Raw genomic sequence first — 18,701 nt, forward strand, 5'->3', positions numbered from 1 at the left:
CATCGGAACATCTTGGATTCTTTTACTACTGCACAACCCTAAAGTCAATAACATGATATTCCGAATGTGGGCAAATGACGTATAGCAGGAATAGTCAACAAAAATACAACAAGGATGTCTGTCAACACAGCACATGCACAATTTGGAGGAGTCCTGATATTTTCAGGCGAAAGGTATATATATTCCGAAATCTTATTCTTGATAAACTTAAATCAAGGAAGGCTAAATGCTAATTCTATCTTTTAATCAGGCCCATATACTACAGTACATTTTCAGTTTGAGTGATTCATGTCCTTATGATCAAATCACAGGTGCTTGAAATCCAGTCTGGCTATAATAACAGAATCATACATATATAAGCCATATAAACTCTGTATATTTCTGATAATGATAAAAATGTATGCACCCCATGAAAAAAATGCGAATCAATTATACTATAAAGAATTGCTCAGTAAATATGGTTATGTTAAGTTTAGAATATAGAAGAAAGAGGGCAGATGTGATTCAAGTCTACAAGATTTTAAACAAAATAGACATTCTGGATCAAACAACTATGTTCAGAGAACTAACGGGTATAACAACTAGAGGACACTCGAAAAAACTCTTAAAAAAAACGAGTTAGGCTAAATTCAACTTGAAATTTCTTCAGTAATCGAGTAATTAAGACATGGAACTCGCTCTCAGAGGAAGTGGTTACATCACCAACGCTTACTTGCTTCAAATACAGACTGAACAAATTGTGGGTCAACCACCCAACCAAATTTCGACCATCGTTCTACTAGTGAGTTAGTCAACTGAACTGTGTAGTGGTAGAATGAACTGTTAAACAACCACTATCATTTTAAATGGAGAGGTTATTTTTAACACCCAATAGGGTCACCATGATGTACCGTATATGTACAAAATCAACATTACAGGAATTAACGAATGATTACCAAGTGTCAAATATATACACCTTTTAACGCAACCGGAAGTTTTAAACAAATAGTACGCGCATGTATTGTACTATACCAGTTGAAGAAAGTATCAACATACGTCAAACAAGCCCAGAAGCTTACCAAAGATGTCATTTCAGCGATTCAGCGATTATGTGATGCATGATTAATACAGCTAAATTGTTATGTTAATTGTTTATGAATTTTAGTTATTCCACTGGTATTATTAGTACTGGCTTAACCGGGGTTCAAACCCCCAACCTCCACACATTAGATCAAGATGGATTTGCTCTATCGATTGATCAAGTACTGTAACTGTGGTCAAAGATGCTCAACTTTTGAGTCTGATTCTGCTACACTCCAAAGCACCAACTAGTACATAGCATAGGAGTTCGAATTTATGATCCCCCTGCTGTGTAAGCTCACCAATTTTGTGACAAGAGAGATTAGAGAAAATGTAGCAACCAGACAGGAGTTCAAACCTAGAACCTCAGAACACTGGCCAGATGCAAATACTGAACGAGATTGTTATTCGAGTTAAGGGACTGTCCTTTATAACTCTTTGTCTCTGAGAGAAATTAATATAAATGGTAAAGCACCATCACAACAACCATGATGCATGGTCCAAGCTGATGCTTTCTTCTTCTTTAAGTTTTATATGTCACTTTACATATGTTATAATCTGAATTAATGGCTGTGATATGTTATTATTGCAATATAACTAATACTTCAATATAATATGGCATGAAAATTTAGACTTCCCTCAAGGAACCATAAGGCACCATGCATCACCACAAAAAAGCATTTGCTATAAATGCCACTAAATTGTTAGAAAGATTAAGTTTTGAAGGCACGGGTTCTTAAGGGCCCTGTCGGAAACAAAAATAAAAGTTTCTTTAAAAACAATAATAACAAGAAAATGTATATCGATTAGGGCCTAAGATGAGGTTACAACACCAAACAAATGATTCTGCTTAACCTTATGTTGTAACAGAGAAGATTAATTTCGCTGTTTTGCCGTCTGACAATATAGTCAATTAATGCGTGGAAATTAGGACGACGGCGTGAAATATAAGACAACCCAGGTTATGAAAATTACCATTTAATTAACTTATTTTAATGAAATTGTTTAGAAGGTGATGATAAGTATAGTATTAACTGTTAGCTAATGAATTTTGCGACTCTCCAAATTCATCAATATCGTTTACATTCCCATTTTAAAAATCAACAGCAGTTTCAGAAAGGCTATCGGCCTTTAAATAATAAGACAGCTTTATTTATATAATTAGTATCAGTTCTTTTTTAACTATAAAAAATATCCCGATACCTCAATTATATTCCAGGGGTTACACCTTTCATCATTGTATCCACCCCTGAACTACGCAATAGCAAACTGAAGGCTGTATGTGTGACAACAAATGAGACACATAGTTTTGTCTTTTGATGTACATCACAAGAATTGAATAAGAACACTGTGTATTGCTATGAAGTTGGACATTACAGTGATTTCTCCAGAAATGCCTTCAGTTTCAGAAATTCACTATGTTATATTCCTTGGGTGGATTATATAACACCAAACGAGACTTGATTTTGTTACATCTGATTGCTTTTGCAGGATTCTCATCTACTGTGATGGTGTTGAGATGGGATTTGATTGTAAAGACTTGGCTCATTTCAAAGGGACAAAGAAGGGGAGGATATACTTAACAACACATAGGGTATGTAGATCGTAGGAATTAGGTACTGAAAGATCCATCAAAAATGTAAAAAGAACTTCATGTTGCAATTTTCTTGATAGTTAATTAAGCATGAATGAATATTTCACAGAGGTTATAAAGCAATCACAAAAGTCTGAAATAAAATGGCTTAGAGTTTCACAATGAAACACTACAATGTAGTATAGGAACTATGTTTGGTAGTAAACTAAAAAAATACTAAACATCTAGTGAGTATCAGCCACCAATTCTAAATTATAGATATTACATCTATAAAACTAATTACATCATATTGATGCAGAGAAAAACAGTAACCCCATACTGCCACTCAAACGAAAAGAAAAAACATCTTCTCACTTAATGTTTTGTATTTAATGATGTGGCAGTGTTTTGTATTTTATGATGTGCACAGTGTTTTGTATTTTATGTGGCAGTGTTTTGTATTTTATGATGTGGCAGTGTTTTGTATTTTATGATGTGGCAGTGTTTTGTATTTTGTGATGTGGCAGTGTTTTGCATTTTATAAAGGGAATACATAGATCAGCTGGGATGTACCTACCAAAATCACATAATGAGATAAATGAAAAATCACATCTACAATTGAGCACTGTACAAAATTGAATTATATTGCTTAAAAAACTTTTGTAATTTTTGTAAGTTGGAGTTTCTAAAGTTTCCATATGGTTTGACATTATCTATTTCTTATTAATGTCCCTTTGATTATGTGAAGGTTATCTTCACCAACAAGAAAAAGGATGACATGCTGCAGTCCTTCAATATGCCATTCTACTGTATGAGAGAGGTAGAACTGGAACAACCTGTGTTTGGAGCCAACTATATTAAAGGCAGGATCAACCCAGAAAATAATGGTAAGGTCAATACAATATAAAAGTCATGATCAACCCAGAAAATAATGGTAAGGTCAATACGATATAAAAGTCATGATCAACCCAGAAATAACGGTAAGGTCAATACAATATAAAAGTCAGGATCAACCCAGAAAATAATAGTAAGGTTAATACAATATAAAAGGCAGGATCAACCCAGAATATAACAGTAAGGTCAATACATTATGAAAGTCAGGATCAACCCAGAAAATAATGGTAAGGTCAATACAATATAAAAGTCAGGATCAACCCAGAATATAACAGTAAGGTCAATACAATATAAAAGTCAGGATCAACCCAGAATATAACAGTAAGGTCAATACAATATAAAAATCAGGATCAACCCAGAATATAACAGTAAGGTCAATACAATATAAAAATAAGGATCAACCCAGAAAATAACGGTAAGGTCAATACAATATAAAAGGCATGATCAACCCAGAAAATAACGGTAAGGTCAATACAATATAAAAGGCAGGATCAACCCAGAATATAACAGTAAGGTCAATACAATATAAAAATCAGGATCAACCCAGAATATAACAGTAAGGTCAATACAATATAAAAGTCAGGATCAACCCAGAAAATAACAGTAAGGTCAATACAATATAAAAGTCAGGATCAACCCAGAAAATAACAGTAAGGTCAATACAATATAAAAGTCAGGATCAACCCAGAAAATAACAGTAAGGTCAATACAATATAAAAGTCAGGATCAACCACAGTAAGGTCAATACAATATAAAAGTCAGGATCAACCCAGAAAATAACAGTAAGGTCAATACAATATAAAAGTCAGGATCAACCCAGAAAATAACGGTAAGGTCAATACAATATAAAAGTCAGGATCAACCACAGTAAGGTCAATACAATATAAAAGTCAGGATCAACCCAGAAAATAATGGTAAGGTCAATACAATATAAAAGGCATGATCAACCCAGAAAATAACGGTAAGGTCAATACAATATAAAAGTCAGGATCAACCAATACGGTAAGGTCAATACAATATAAAAGTCAGGATCAACCCAGAAAATAATGGTAAGGTCAATACAATATAAAAGTCAGGATCAACCCAGAAAATAATGGTAAGGTCAATACAATATAAAAATCAGGATCAACCCAGAAAATAATGGTAAGGTCAATACAATATAAAAATAAGGATCAACCCAAAAAATAATGGTAAGGTCAATACAATATAAAAATCAGGATCAACCCAGAAAATAACGGTAAGGTCAATACAATATAAAAGTCAGGATCAACCCAGAAAATAATGGTAAGGTCAATACAATATAAAAATCAGGATCAACCCAGAAAATAATGGTAAGGTCAATACAATATAAAAGGCAGGATCAACCCAGAAAATAATGGTAAGGTCAATACAATATAAAAATCAGGATCAACCCAGAAAATAATGGTAAGGTCAATACAATACAAAAGTCAGGATCAACCCAGAAAATAATGGTAAGGTCAATACAATATAAAAGGCAGGATCAACCCAGAAAATAATGGTAAGGTTAATACAATATAAAAATCAGGATCAACCCAGAAAATAATGGTAAGGTCAATACAATACAAAAATAAGGATCAACCCAGAAAATAATGGTAAGGTCAATACAATATAAAAATCAGGATCAACCCAGAAAATAACGGTAAGGTCAATACAATATAAAAGTCAGGATCAACCCAGAAAATAATGGTAAGGTCAATACAATATAAAAGGCAGGATCAACCCAGAAAATAATGGTAAGGTCAATACAATATAAAAATCAGGATCAACCCAGAAAATAAATGTAAGGTCAATACAATACAAAAATAAGGATCAACCCAGAAAATAACGGTAAGGTCAATACAATATAAAAGTCAGGATCAACCCAGAAAATAATGGTAAGGTCAATACAATATAAAAATCAGGATCAACCCAGAAAATAATGGTAAGGTCAAGACAATATAAAAGTCAGGATCAACCCAGAAAATAACAGTAAGGTTAATACAATATAAAAGGCATGATCAACCCAGAAAATAATGGTAAGGTCAATACAATATAAAAATAAGGATCAACCCAGAATATAAAGGTAAGGTCAATACAATATAAAAGTCAGGATCAACCCAGAAAATAACGGTAAGGTCAATACAATATAAAAGTCAGGATCAACCCAGAATATAACAGTAAGGTCAATACAATATAAAAGGCATGATCAACCCAGAAAATAACGGTAAGGTCAATACAATATAAAAATCAGGATCAACCCAGAAAATAACGGTAAGGTCAATACAATATAAAAGGCATGATCAACCACAGTAAGGTCAATACAATATAAAAATTAGGATCAACCCAGAATATAACGGTAAGGTCAATACAATATAAAAGGCATGATCAACCCAGAATACAACGGTAAGGTCAATACAATATAAAAGTCAGGATCAACCACAGTAAGGTCAATACAATAATACAGAATATTTTATCGTGTCTGTCCAAACACTTGCAGTGATTTTTTATTTCAAAATGTTGTATTGAATCATGGATTTAACTGCAATGACAGTAAATGCCATTTTACACTCAATTCAAACATCATTAAAATATAATGTTTTGCATAACCTTATTATTTCTGTACAGGCTCCCGATGCACAAAATGGAGTTACTTCCCCTTTGACTACTTCTATTAATGTCACACACATATAACAGCAAAGCTAACAAATGATAGATATCAAGTGGTTCAAGATGGGTTTCACCTAGCTTTTCTTGTCTTTCTATGTACATGAAGATGGCCAAGAGGCAGAAAATTTGTGAAAAAGACATTTATACTGTTTTAATTATGATAAATATCATTCATTTCTACTTGAAAGAAAAAGTTAATATCCTTGGAACTTTTATTGTAATGTTTATATCAACATGTAGCTACTTCAATTGAGCGAGATTTGCATTGTATTTCTAACACTGACAACAGGTTGGATGGGAGAATGCAGATTCAAACTTTGGTTTACCAGTGGTGGAGCCATAGAGTTTGGTACAGCAATGCTGAAGGCTGGCCAGCTGGGTATGTAGCATTAAAATTCCACAAAATCAAAAATTACATGGCAGTTAAAAAAATGGAGCAAAATTATTTCATTGTTGAAAGGACTACCAGGTATGTATGGTTTGGGCTCTTTTTGGCCCACAATTTTATCCATAGATTTCAGAAGAAATGCCAAGTTTATTCAAGGATGCACTCTATATTTCTAGGTGAAAATGACCCAAAATAAAACAATTTCCACATTTTCATAATCTGTGCATGTATAGGATTGTTACTAGCAACTTAAGTTGTAATGATACACAACTATTATACCTATTGTGTCAAAGATGTACTCAATATTTGAAATTCAACATAAATAATCACTAAATAATAGACATGGATAGATATACGAAAAAAGCGTAATTGGATCACCTCTTTAAAGACCAACCAAAAGCTATGTGGGTACTAACATGTACAAACCATAACATACATATACCAGAAAATAAGGGCGTTTAGCCCCAAAGCATTTTCGACAGGTTTGATTTGCAAATACAGCCCAATTAGGATCAGACAAGTTAAAAAGAATGCCTGGGTAGCCTCTACAACATTCAGCAACTTAAGTGTTTAGCCCCACCCCATTCAAGCCTTATTTGGCTGGGTTCACTTCAAGAATTACAGCCCTAAACCTTTGATAAAATCTCAAATTAAATGACAAAGTTCCTGCATTTGTTTCAGCTTCGGGTACCCAGCCTACAGCATACATTCCACTACAGCCCAATACACCAGGCCCTCACCTCCAGCCTATACACCGCCCCAGGCAAACTACGGTTGGGTACCCTACACAACATTCCCTACAGCCCCACCACGTAAGTACAGCTCCACCCCAGACAGATTAGGGCTAGGTACCCTACAGGACATTCCCTACAGCCCCTCCACTTAAGTACAGCCCCACGCCAGACAAGCTAGGACTGGGTACCCTATACAACATTCCCTACAGCCCCTCCACTTAAGTACAGCCCCACCCCAGACAGACTAGGTTTGGGTACCCTATACGATATTCCCTACAGCCACTCCACTTAAGTACAGCCCCACCCCAGACAAGCTAGGGCTGGGAACCCTACACGACATTCCCTACAGCCCCTCCACTTAAGTATAGCCCCGCCCCAGACAAGTTAGGGCTGGGTACCTTACACAACATTCCCTACAGCCCCATCACGTAATTACAGCCTCACCCCAGACAGACTAGGGTTGGCTACCCTATACAATATTCCCTACAGCCACTCCACTTAAGTACAGCCCCACCCCAAACCAGCTAGGGCTGGGTACCTTCACGACATTCCCTACAGCCCCTCCACTTAAGTACAGCCCCACCCCAGACAAGCTATGGCTGGGTACCCTATACAACATTCCCTACAGCCCCTCCACTTAAGTACAGCCCCACCCCAGACAAGCTATGGCTGGGTACCCTACACAACATTCCCTACAGCCCTACCACGTAAGTACAGCCTCACCCCAGACATACTAGGACTGGGTACCCTACACGATATTCCCTACAGCCCCACCACTTAAGTACAGCCCCACCCCAGACAAGCTATGGCTGGGTACCCTACACGACATTCCCTAAAGCCCCTCCACTTAAGTATAGCCCCACCCCAGACAGATTAGGGCTGGGTACCCCTACAGGACATTCCCTACAGCCCCTCCACTTAAATACAGCCCCACCCCAGACAAGCTATGGCTGGGTACCCTATACAACATTCCCTACAGCCCCTCCACTTAAGTACAGCCCCACCCCAGACAAGCTATGGCTGGGTACCCTACACAACATTCCCTACAGCCCTACCACGTAAGTACAGCCTCACCCCAGACATACTAGGACTGGGTACCCTACACGATATTCCCTACAGCCCCACCACTTAAGTACAGCCCCACCCCAGACAAGCTATGGCTGGGTACCCTACACGACATTCCCTAAAGCCCCTCCACTTAAGTACAGCCCCACCCCAGACAGATTAGGGCTGGGTACCCTACAGGACATTCCCTACAGCCCCTCCACTTAAGTACAGCCCCACCCCAGACAAGCTACCGGCTGGGTACCCTATACGATATTCCCTACAGCCACTCCACTTAAGTTCAGCCCCACCCCAGACAAGCTAGGGCTGGGTACCCTACATGACATTCCCTACAGCCCCACCACGTAAGTACAGCTCCACCCCAGACAGATTAGGGCTGGGTACCCTACAGGACATTCCCTACAGCCCCTCCACTTAAGTACAGCCCCACCCCAGACAAACTAGGGCTGGGTACCCTATACAACATTCCCTACAGCCCCTCCACTTAAGTACAGCCCCACCCAGAGAAGCTAGGGCTGGGTACCCTTACACGATATTCCCTACAGCCCCACCACGTAAGTACAGCTCCACCCCAGACATACTAGGGCTGGGTACCCTATACACATTCCCTACAGCCCCTCCACTTAAGTACAGCCCCACCCAGACAAGCTAGGGCTGGGTACCCTATACAACATTCCCTACAGCCCTCCACTTAAGTACAGCCCCACCCCAGAGAAGCTAGGGCTGGGTACCCTACAGGACATTCCCTACAGCCCCTCCACTTAAGTACAGCCCCACCCCAGACAAGCTAGGGCTGGGTACCCTATACAACATTCCCTACAGCCCCTCCACTTAAGTACAGCCCCACCCCAGACAAGCTAGGGCTGGGTACCCTATACAACATTCCCTACAGCCCCACCACTTAAGTACAGCCCCACCCCAGACAAGACTAGGGCTGGGTACCCTATACAACATTCCCTACAGCCCCTCCACTTAAGTACAGCCCCACCCCAGACAAGGTAGGGCTGGTACCCTACACAACATTCCCTACAGCCCCTCCACTTAAGTACAGCCCCACCCCAGACAGACTAGGGTTGGGTACCCTATACAACATTCCCTACAGCCCCTCCACTTAAGTACAGCCCCACCCCAGACAAGCTAGGGCTGGGTACCCTACACAACATTCCCTACAGCCCCACCACGTAAGTACAGCTCCACCCCAGACAGATAAGGGCTGGGTACCCTACAGGATATTCCCTACAGCCCCTCCACTTAAGTACAGCCCCTAGCCAGACAAGCTAGGGCTGGGTACCCTATACAACATTCCCTACAGCCCCTCCACTTAAGTACAGCCCCACCCCAGACAGACTAGGGTTGGGTACCCTATACGATATTCCCTACAGCCACTCCACTTAAGTACAGCCCCCCCCAGACAGCTAGGCTGGGTACCCTACACACACCCTACAGCCCCTCCACTTAAGCTACAGCCCACCCCAGACAAGGTTGGGTACCCTATACACATCCTAAGCCCTCCACTTAATACAGCCCACCCAGACCTAGGATGGTACCCTACACAACATTCCCTACAGCCCCTCCACTTGAGTACAGCCCCACCAAAGACAAGGTACGGCTCGGTACCCTACACGACATTCCCTAAAGCCCCTCGACTTAAATACAGCCCCGACCCAGACAGACTAGGGTTTGGTACCCTATATGATATTCCCTACAGCCACTCCACTTAAGTACAGCCCATCCCCAGACAAGCTAGGGCTGGGTACCCTACACAACATTCCCTACAGCCCCACCACGTAAGTACAGCTCCACCCCAGACAGATTAGGGCTGGGTACCCTACAGGATATTCCCTACAGCCCCTCCACTTAAGTACAGCCCCAGCCAGACAAGCTAGGGCTGGGTACCCTATACAACATTCCCTACAGCCCCTCCACTTAAGTACAGCCCCACCCCAGACAGACTAGGGTTGGGTACCCTATACGATATTCCCTACAGCCACTCCACTTAAGTACAGCCCCACCCCAGACAGCTAGGGTGGGTACCCTACAGGACATTCCCTACAGCCCCTCCACTTAAGTACAGCCCCACCCCAGACAAGCTAGGGCTGGGTACCCTATACAACATTCCCTACAGCCCCTCCACTTAAGTACAGCCCCACCCCAGACAGACTAGGGTTGGGTACCCTATACGATATTCCCTACAGCCACTCCACTTAAGTACAGCCCCACCCCAGACAAGCTAGGGCTGGGTACCCTACACAACATTCCCTACAGCCCCACCACGTAAGTACAGCTCCACCCCAGACAGACTAGGGCTGGGTACCCTACAGGATATTCCCTACAGCCCCTCCACTTAAGTACAGCCCCTAGCCAGACAAGCTAGGGCTGGGTACCCTATACAACATTCCCTACAGCCCCTCCACTTAAGTACAGCCCCACCCCAGACAGACTAGGGTTGGGTACCCTATACGATATTCCCTACAGCCCCTCCACTTAAGTACAGCCCCACCCCAGACAAGCTAGGGCTGGGTACCCTACAGGACATTCCCTACAGCCCCTCCACTTAAGTACAGCCCCACCCCAGACAAGCTAGGGCTGGGTACCCTATACGACATTCCCTACAGCCCCTCCACTTAAGTACAGCCCCACCCCAGACAAGCTAGGGCTGGGTACCCTACACGACATTCCCTACAGCCCCTCCACTTAAGTACAGCCCAGACACCTAGGGTGGGACCCTTAAATCCCTACAGCCCCTCCACTAGTACAGCCCCCCCAGACAAGCTAGGGCTGGGTACCCTACACGACATTCCCTACAGCCCCTCCACGTAAGTACAGCCCCACCCCAGACAAGTTAGGGCTGGGTACCCTACATACAATATTCCCTACAGCCCCTCCACTTAAGTACAGCCCCACCCCAGACCACTAGGGCTGGGTACCCTACAGACATTCCCTACAGCCCCTCCACTTAAGTACAGCCCCACCCCAGACAATCTAGGGCTGGGTACCCTTACACAACATTCCCTACAGACCCATCACGTAAGTACAGCCCCACCCCAGACAAGCTAGGACTGGGTACCCTACACGACATTCCCTACAGCCCCACCACTTAAGTACAGCTCCACCCCAGACAGATTAGGGCTGGGTACCCTACAGGACATTCCCTACAGCCCCTCCACTTAAGTACAGCCCCACCCCAGACAAGCTATGGCTGGGTACCCTACACCCAACATTCCCTACAGCCCATCACTAATACAGCCAACAGCCCACCCCAGACATACTAGGCTGGGTACCCTACACGATATTCCCTACAGCCCCACCATGTAAGTACAGCCCCACCCAAGACAGATTAGGGCTGGGTACCCACACGGCATTCCCTAAAGCCCCTCCACTTAAGTACAGCCCCACCCCAGACAGATTAGGGCTGGGTACCCTACAGGACATTCCCTACAGCCCCTCCACTTAAGTACAGCCCCACCCCAGACAAGCTACGGCTGGGTACCCTATACGATATTCCCTACAGCCACTCCACTTTATGTCAGCCCCACCCCAGACAAGCTAGGGCTGAGAACCCTACACGACATTCCCTACAGCCCCAACCACTTAAGTACAGCTCCACCCCAGACAGATTAGGGCTGGGTACCCTACAGGACATTCCCTACAGCCCCTCCACTTAAGTACAGCCCCACCCCAGACAAGCTAGGGCTGGGTACCCTACACGACATTCCCTACAGCCCCTCCACTTAAGTACAGCCCCACCCCAGACAAGCTAGGGCTGGGTACCCTACACGACATTCCCTACAGCCCCTCCACTTAAGTACAGCCCCACCCCAGACAAGCTAGGGCTGGGTACCCTACACGACATTCCCTACAGCCCCACCACGTAAGTACAGCCCCACCCCAGACATACTAGGACTGGGTACCCTACAGGACATTCCCTACAGCCCCTCCACTTAAGTACAGCCCCACCCCAGACAAGCTAGGGCTGGGTACCCTATACAACATTCCCTACAGCCCCTCCACTTAAGTACAGCCCCACCCCAGACAGACAAGGGTTTGGTACCCTATACGATATTCCCTACAGCCACTCCACTTAAGTACAGCCCCACCCCAGACAAGCTACGACTGGGTACCCTACACGACATTCCCTACAGCCCCATCATGTAAGTACAGCTCCACCCCAGACAGATTAGGGCTGGGTACCCTACAGGACATTCCCTACAGCCCCTCCACTTAAGTACAGCCCCACGCCAGACAAGCTAGGGCTGGGTACCCTATACAACATTCGCTACAGCCCCACCACGTAAGTACATCCCCACCCCAGACAAGCTAGGGCTGGGTACCCTAAACAACATTCTCTACAGCCCCACCATGTAAGTACAGCCCCACCCAAGACAGATTAGGGCTGGGTACCCTACACGACATTCCCTACAGCCCCTCCACTTAAGTACAGCCCCACCCCAGACAGATTAGGGCTGGGTACCCTACACGACATTCCCTACAGCCCCTCCACTTAAGTACAGCCCCACCCCAGACAGATTAGGGCTGGGTACCCTACAGGACATTCCCTACAGCCCCACCACGTAAGTACAGCTCCACCCCAGACAGATTAGGGCTGGGTACCCTACAGGACATTCCCTACAGCCCCTCCACTTAAGTACAGCCCCACGCCAGACAAGCTAGGGCTGGGTACCCTATACAACATTCCCTACAGCCCCTCCACTTAAGTACAGCCCCACCCCAGACAAGCTAGGACTGGGTACCCTATACAACATTCCCTACAGCCCCTCCACTTAAGTACAGCCCCACCCCAGAGAAGCTAGGGCTGGGTACCCTATACAACATTCCCTACAGCCCCACCACGTAAGTACAGCCTCACCCCAGACAGACTAGGGTTGGGTACCCTATACGATATTCCCTACAGCCACTCCACTTAAGTACAGCCCCACCCCAGACAAGCTAGGGCTGGGTACCCTACATGACATTCCCTACAGCCCCTCCACTTAAGTACAGCCCCACCCCAGACAAGCTAGGGCTGGGTACCCTACACAACATTCCCTACAGCCCCACCACGTAAGTACAGCCCCACCCCAGACATACTAGGACTGGGTACCCTACACGACATTCCCTACAGCCCCTCCACTTGAGTACAGCCCCACCAAAGACAAGGTACGGCTCGGTACCCTACACGACATTCCCTAAAGCCCCTCGACTTAAATACAGCCCCACCCCAGACAGACTAGGGTTTGGTACCCTATATGATATTCCCTACAGCCACTCCACTTAAGTACAGCCCCACCCCAGACAAGCTAGGGCTGAGTACCCTACACGACATTCCCTACAGCCCCTCCACTTAAGTACAGCCCCACCCCAGATAAGCTAGGGCTAGGTACCCTACACAACATTTCCTACAGCCCCATCACGTAAGTACAGCCACGCCCCAGACATACTAGGACTGGGTACCCTAAAGGACATTACCTACAGCCCCTCCACTTAAATACAGCCCCTACCCAGACAAGCTACAGCTGGGCTTGGTACCCTACAGCCCCACCATATAAGTACAAAATGTACAACCCCACCCTAGATAAACTCTGGGTACCCTACACAACATTCCCTACAGCCCCACCACGTAAGTACAGCCCAACCCTAGACAAACTAAGGCTGGGTACCTTACAGCCCCACCATGTACAAATTAGGGCTGGGTGCCCTGCAGCCCGACCATATACAAACTAGGGCTGGGTGCCCTATACAACATTCCTTACAGTTCAAACACTTAAGTACAACCCAACATAGACAAACTAGGGCTGGGTACCCTACAGCCCCGCCATGTACAAACTAGGGCTGAGTGCCCTATACAACATTACTTACAGTCCCAACACTTAAGTACTGCCCAACCCTAGACAAACTAGGGCTGGGTACCCTACAGCCCCACCATGTACAAACTAGTGCTGGGTGCCCTATACAACATTCCCTATAGCCCCACCACATAAGTACATCCCCACCCCAGACAAGCTAGGACTAGGTACCCTACAGCCCCTAAATGTACAAACTAGGGCTGGGTTACCTACATCCCACTATGGCTGGGAACCCTACAGCCCTACGATGTACATACAACAGTCCCTACAGACCCATGATGTAAGTATAGCCCCACCCCAGACATACTAGGGCTGGGTACCCTACAGCACCACCCCAGACAGACTAGGGCAGTGTACCCTACAGCACCACCCCAGACAGACTAGGGCAGTGTACCCTACACAACATTTCCTACAGCCCCACCTGGTTTGTACAGCCCCACCAGGTTTTATACAGCCCCACCAGGTTTGTACTGCCCCACCATGTTAGTACTGCCTCACCCCAGACAAGCTAGAGCAAATGTTAACTATCATACATTCAGTTACTTTGTGTATCATTTGTTCTCTCAAATAGATCATGTTATAGTGACAATGATGAGAAAGATAAATTGAAGTGAAATTTAATTAGTGGGTTTACATTTATTTTGCTAATTGGCTTTAATTTGAAAATTATTGTGTGCTCTGAAACTGAAATATCTTACCTTTCAGCTGAATATGTGTATACGACAGAGGCCCCTCCTCCTTACCCAGGGGTGGATTCTAGTCCCCCCTATCCTCCACCACAGACCAACGGCTTTGCAGCAGGTAAATAATTCTAAAGGCTGTTACTATAATATCATTATACGTCTAAAGGCTGTAACTATAGTATCATTATACATCTAAAGGCTGTTACTATGGCATCATTATACATCTAAAGGCTGTTACTATAGTATCGTTATATATCTAAAGGCTGTTACTATAGTATCATTATATATCTAAAGACTGTTACTATAGTATCATTATACATATAGACTGTAACTATAGTATCATTATATATCTAAAGGCTGTTACTATAGTATCATTATATATCTAAGGGCTGTTACTATAGTATCATTATACATCTAAAGACTGTGACTATAGTATCATTATATATCTAAGGGCTGTTACTATAGTATCATTATACATCTAAAGACTGTGACTATAGTATCATTATATATCTAAGGGCTGTTACTATAGTAAAGACTGTGACTATAGTATCATTATATATCTAAGGGCTGTTACTATAGTATCGTTATACATCTTAAGACTGTTACTATAGTATCATTATACATCTAAAGGCTGTTACTATAGTATCATTATATATCGAAGGGCTGTTACTATAGTGTCATTATACATGTAAAGGCTGTTACAATAGTATCGTTATATATCTAAAGACTGTTACTGTAGTATCATTATACATCTAAAGACTGTGACTATAGTATCGTTATACATCTAAAGACTGTAACTATAGTATCATTATATATCTAAAGGCTTATACTATAGTATCGTTATACTAACTGTTACTTTCCTTGTTCTCGGAGGAATCTATAAAATCAACATAATTTCAATGTGTCATGTACATTTAGACTGATATAATCATCAAATTAAAAATGATAAAACGATCTGTTTAATATCTTTTCTTCTCTGAACAGATGCCAAAGCACAGGAGGCTGCCGGAGGGGCATATTACAACCCATCTAACCCTCACAATGTGTATGTACCCAACAATGCGGCTCCCTATCAGGTGCCCCCTTACAGCGCCCCTCAGTATGGAGCCCCACCCCCATCATACTCAGAAGCTGCCAAGAAGAACAACTAATGATGATCTTGGTTCTGGGATTCAGCTATTTACACACATAATTAGATCTATATTGAGCCGGCCATTCACAGTAACACACATTATTTAGATCTATATTGTGTACGGCTTATGTTTGTTAACGTTTGGTAATGTAAGCCTGTTTTGAATTCAGATTTTAGACAGTATAATATCTTACTGTTGTGTGCTTGTCATCTCCAGAGAAGTAAGATACCATAGAACTGACTAAGGGAGATCATTCTTTCCACGTATTATTGATATTACTGCGTAGCATACATTCTTTATACAAAAGTTTATCAAAATTAAGTTAAGAAATGGACTGAATTCATTGATTGGTGTACCTGCATTTGATTTGTTACCAGTTTTTGCATTAAATATTTTACAGGTAATATCTTCAGAAATTCTATCATTTTTAAAACTTAATCTTGGTACTAGTACTTGAGACATCGCTCCTAAATGTACTCTTCATTATTACAGTTTTTGTCCACAACAACACTTTCACAGTGCGACAATAGAGAATTGTGTTTTTATTACTTCCACTGACACTGGAGAATCACTGACTGATATTTCTGTTGTATTTCAATAGTATATTTACTTTTCTGACTCTGTATGGGACCAAATCATTGTGCTGGCTAAGACATTGAGGTGTCCTGTGGAAATCCTTAAATAAATTGGCTGTTAAATTACATGTACACCTGCAAATAGATTGCATTTCTAAAATATTCAAGGTATAAACCTGAGCTTTGTCTGAAATACTCAAGACTCAAATGTCATGAAGGTAATGTGTCACGCTGGAGAATCTTAAAATACACTTTCATCATAATTGGTTTTGTTTTTATTTTGATGAGAAATAGCCATTCTTTTGTGGAATTTTGAATAAATTGAATTCTACAGTGAATGTCCACTGATTGGAGGAGATGATGGTGTGTTTTACCTGTAAATATTGTTTACACAGGATGGAGGGAAATGTTATTTATGTATCAGCAATCAGCATTGTTTTATTGTTAACTTTACATTTTAATGTATTTATCTTGAAGAATTCAAGTATGTATCTCAGGACTCATGATCTGGCAAAGTTGGGGAGTTGTGTATATTGTTTTAGATCATTGTAAATGATCAAAGATGTCCTAGGCTCCAGATCCAAAGTTACATACAGGGAAGGGGGGTTGGGGGGCTGGAACCTAGGTGGCAATAGAAATCCTGTACATAATGGCATTTGTGATATAAATCATTTTCAATAATTGGTGTTTAATCGTGTACATATATGCCTTTGACACAAAAAATAATCTTTTGTGGAATTCATTGTAATCTGTTGGAATTCTACAGTGAATGTCCACTGATTGGAGGAGATGATGGTGTGTTTTACCTGTAAATATTGTTGTACACAGGATGGAGGGGAAATGTTATTGTTATTTATGTATCAGCAATCCAGCATTGTTTTATTGTTAACTTTACATATTTAACATTATGTATTTATCTATGAAGAATTCAAGGTATGTATCCTCAGGACTCATGAGTCTGGCAAAGTTGGGGAGTTGTGTATATTGTTTTAGATCATGTGTAAATGATCAAAGATGTCCTAGGCTCCAGATCCAAAGTTACATACCGAGGGGAAGGAGGGGGGTGGGGGCTGGAACCTAGGTGGCAATAGGATATCCTGTACATAATGGCTTATTATGTAACATTGATTTTCTAATTACATAAAATATAAAGACGTCAGTGTAATAAATAGAGATGTAATTTTAGATTTCAACCTTATTCTGTCATTATCAGTAAATGGTAATAATTACCTTGAGAATGTTAAATGACTTTGTTACAGCTAGTCCTATCAGTGACATCACAATCCATGAATGATGGGGCTAATCAAAACATGTTATTTTATTATCTCATAACTGGTATATTATAGACAAATTAATCTTATGTGAATTCTGAAATCTGTGAAGATTGGGTGGTTTCTACTCCATTTCTCGTCAATCATGTTATCAAAACAAATCAAGCGTCATTTTATTTTGACTACCTGTTACTCATACACCCTCGTATGTAAATGTTGAAAAGGTATTACATGTACGTGACTGTGTGTTAAGAATTTGCAGGTGTTTTCTCTAATTATGATGAAAAAATTTCCCTTATAGATATATTTAGTTAAAACCTAGAGACACAGGTTATTTAGGCTGGTGTGATCCCTTACACTGGAAATTGTTATTTTCATGGACATAAAAGATGTATATTTCATATTCCTGCCATTGTATGTCCTTGCATGATATTGTCAAAATAAAGAAAATCAAAAAAGTATATATAGTGTTGTATTGCTTGTTTCCTAACATAAGAATCTACTTATAACAGAAGAATAAAAACCTCCTACAAACTTTGGTGAGGTTGTGGCGACTGATTCTGAAATTTGGTTTACTGTAATATAATGTCTTATGAATATGCTTACTATTGTACATACCTAACCTTTAAATGACTTTGTTAAAAAACACAAAGTTACTGTTCAATGATCTACCGGTAGTGTACTTTGGATTGGCAATCTTACATTTAAATGTTGATTCTAGATAAGGGTTAAATAGTCTTTCAAGGTGCATTATTACATGCTACACAGGAAAGTAGCAAATTGAACCTACATATACATAGTTTTACAAAGGGATCT

General features: G+C 41.9%; 1 protein-coding gene across 1 annotated transcript; it reads left to right on the forward strand.

Moving 5' to 3' along the window:
- Positions 1 to 16: 16 nt before the first annotated feature.
- LOC138324266 (WW domain-binding protein 2-like) lies at positions 17 to 16,443 on the forward strand. The gene is made up of 10 exons (XM_069269345.1): positions 17 to 173; positions 2,551 to 2,653; positions 3,381 to 3,519; positions 6,483 to 6,572; positions 6,970 to 6,985; positions 7,263 to 7,393; positions 13,503 to 13,537; positions 13,802 to 13,997; positions 14,929 to 15,024; positions 15,891 to 16,443. The coding sequence occupies exons 1-10, from the start codon at positions 115 to 117 to the stop codon at positions 16,055 to 16,057; spliced, it is 1,032 nt and encodes a 343-aa protein (XP_069125446.1). The 5' UTR covers positions 17 to 114; the 3' UTR covers positions 16,058 to 16,443.
- The last annotated feature ends 2,258 nt before the right edge of the window (positions 16,444 to 18,701 follow it).

This window comes from Argopecten irradians, chromosome 5, assembly GCF_041381155.1.
Source record: "Argopecten irradians isolate NY chromosome 5, Ai_NY, whole genome shotgun sequence".
Classification (NCBI taxonomy): domain Eukaryota; kingdom Metazoa; phylum Mollusca; class Bivalvia; order Pectinida; family Pectinidae; genus Argopecten; species Argopecten irradians.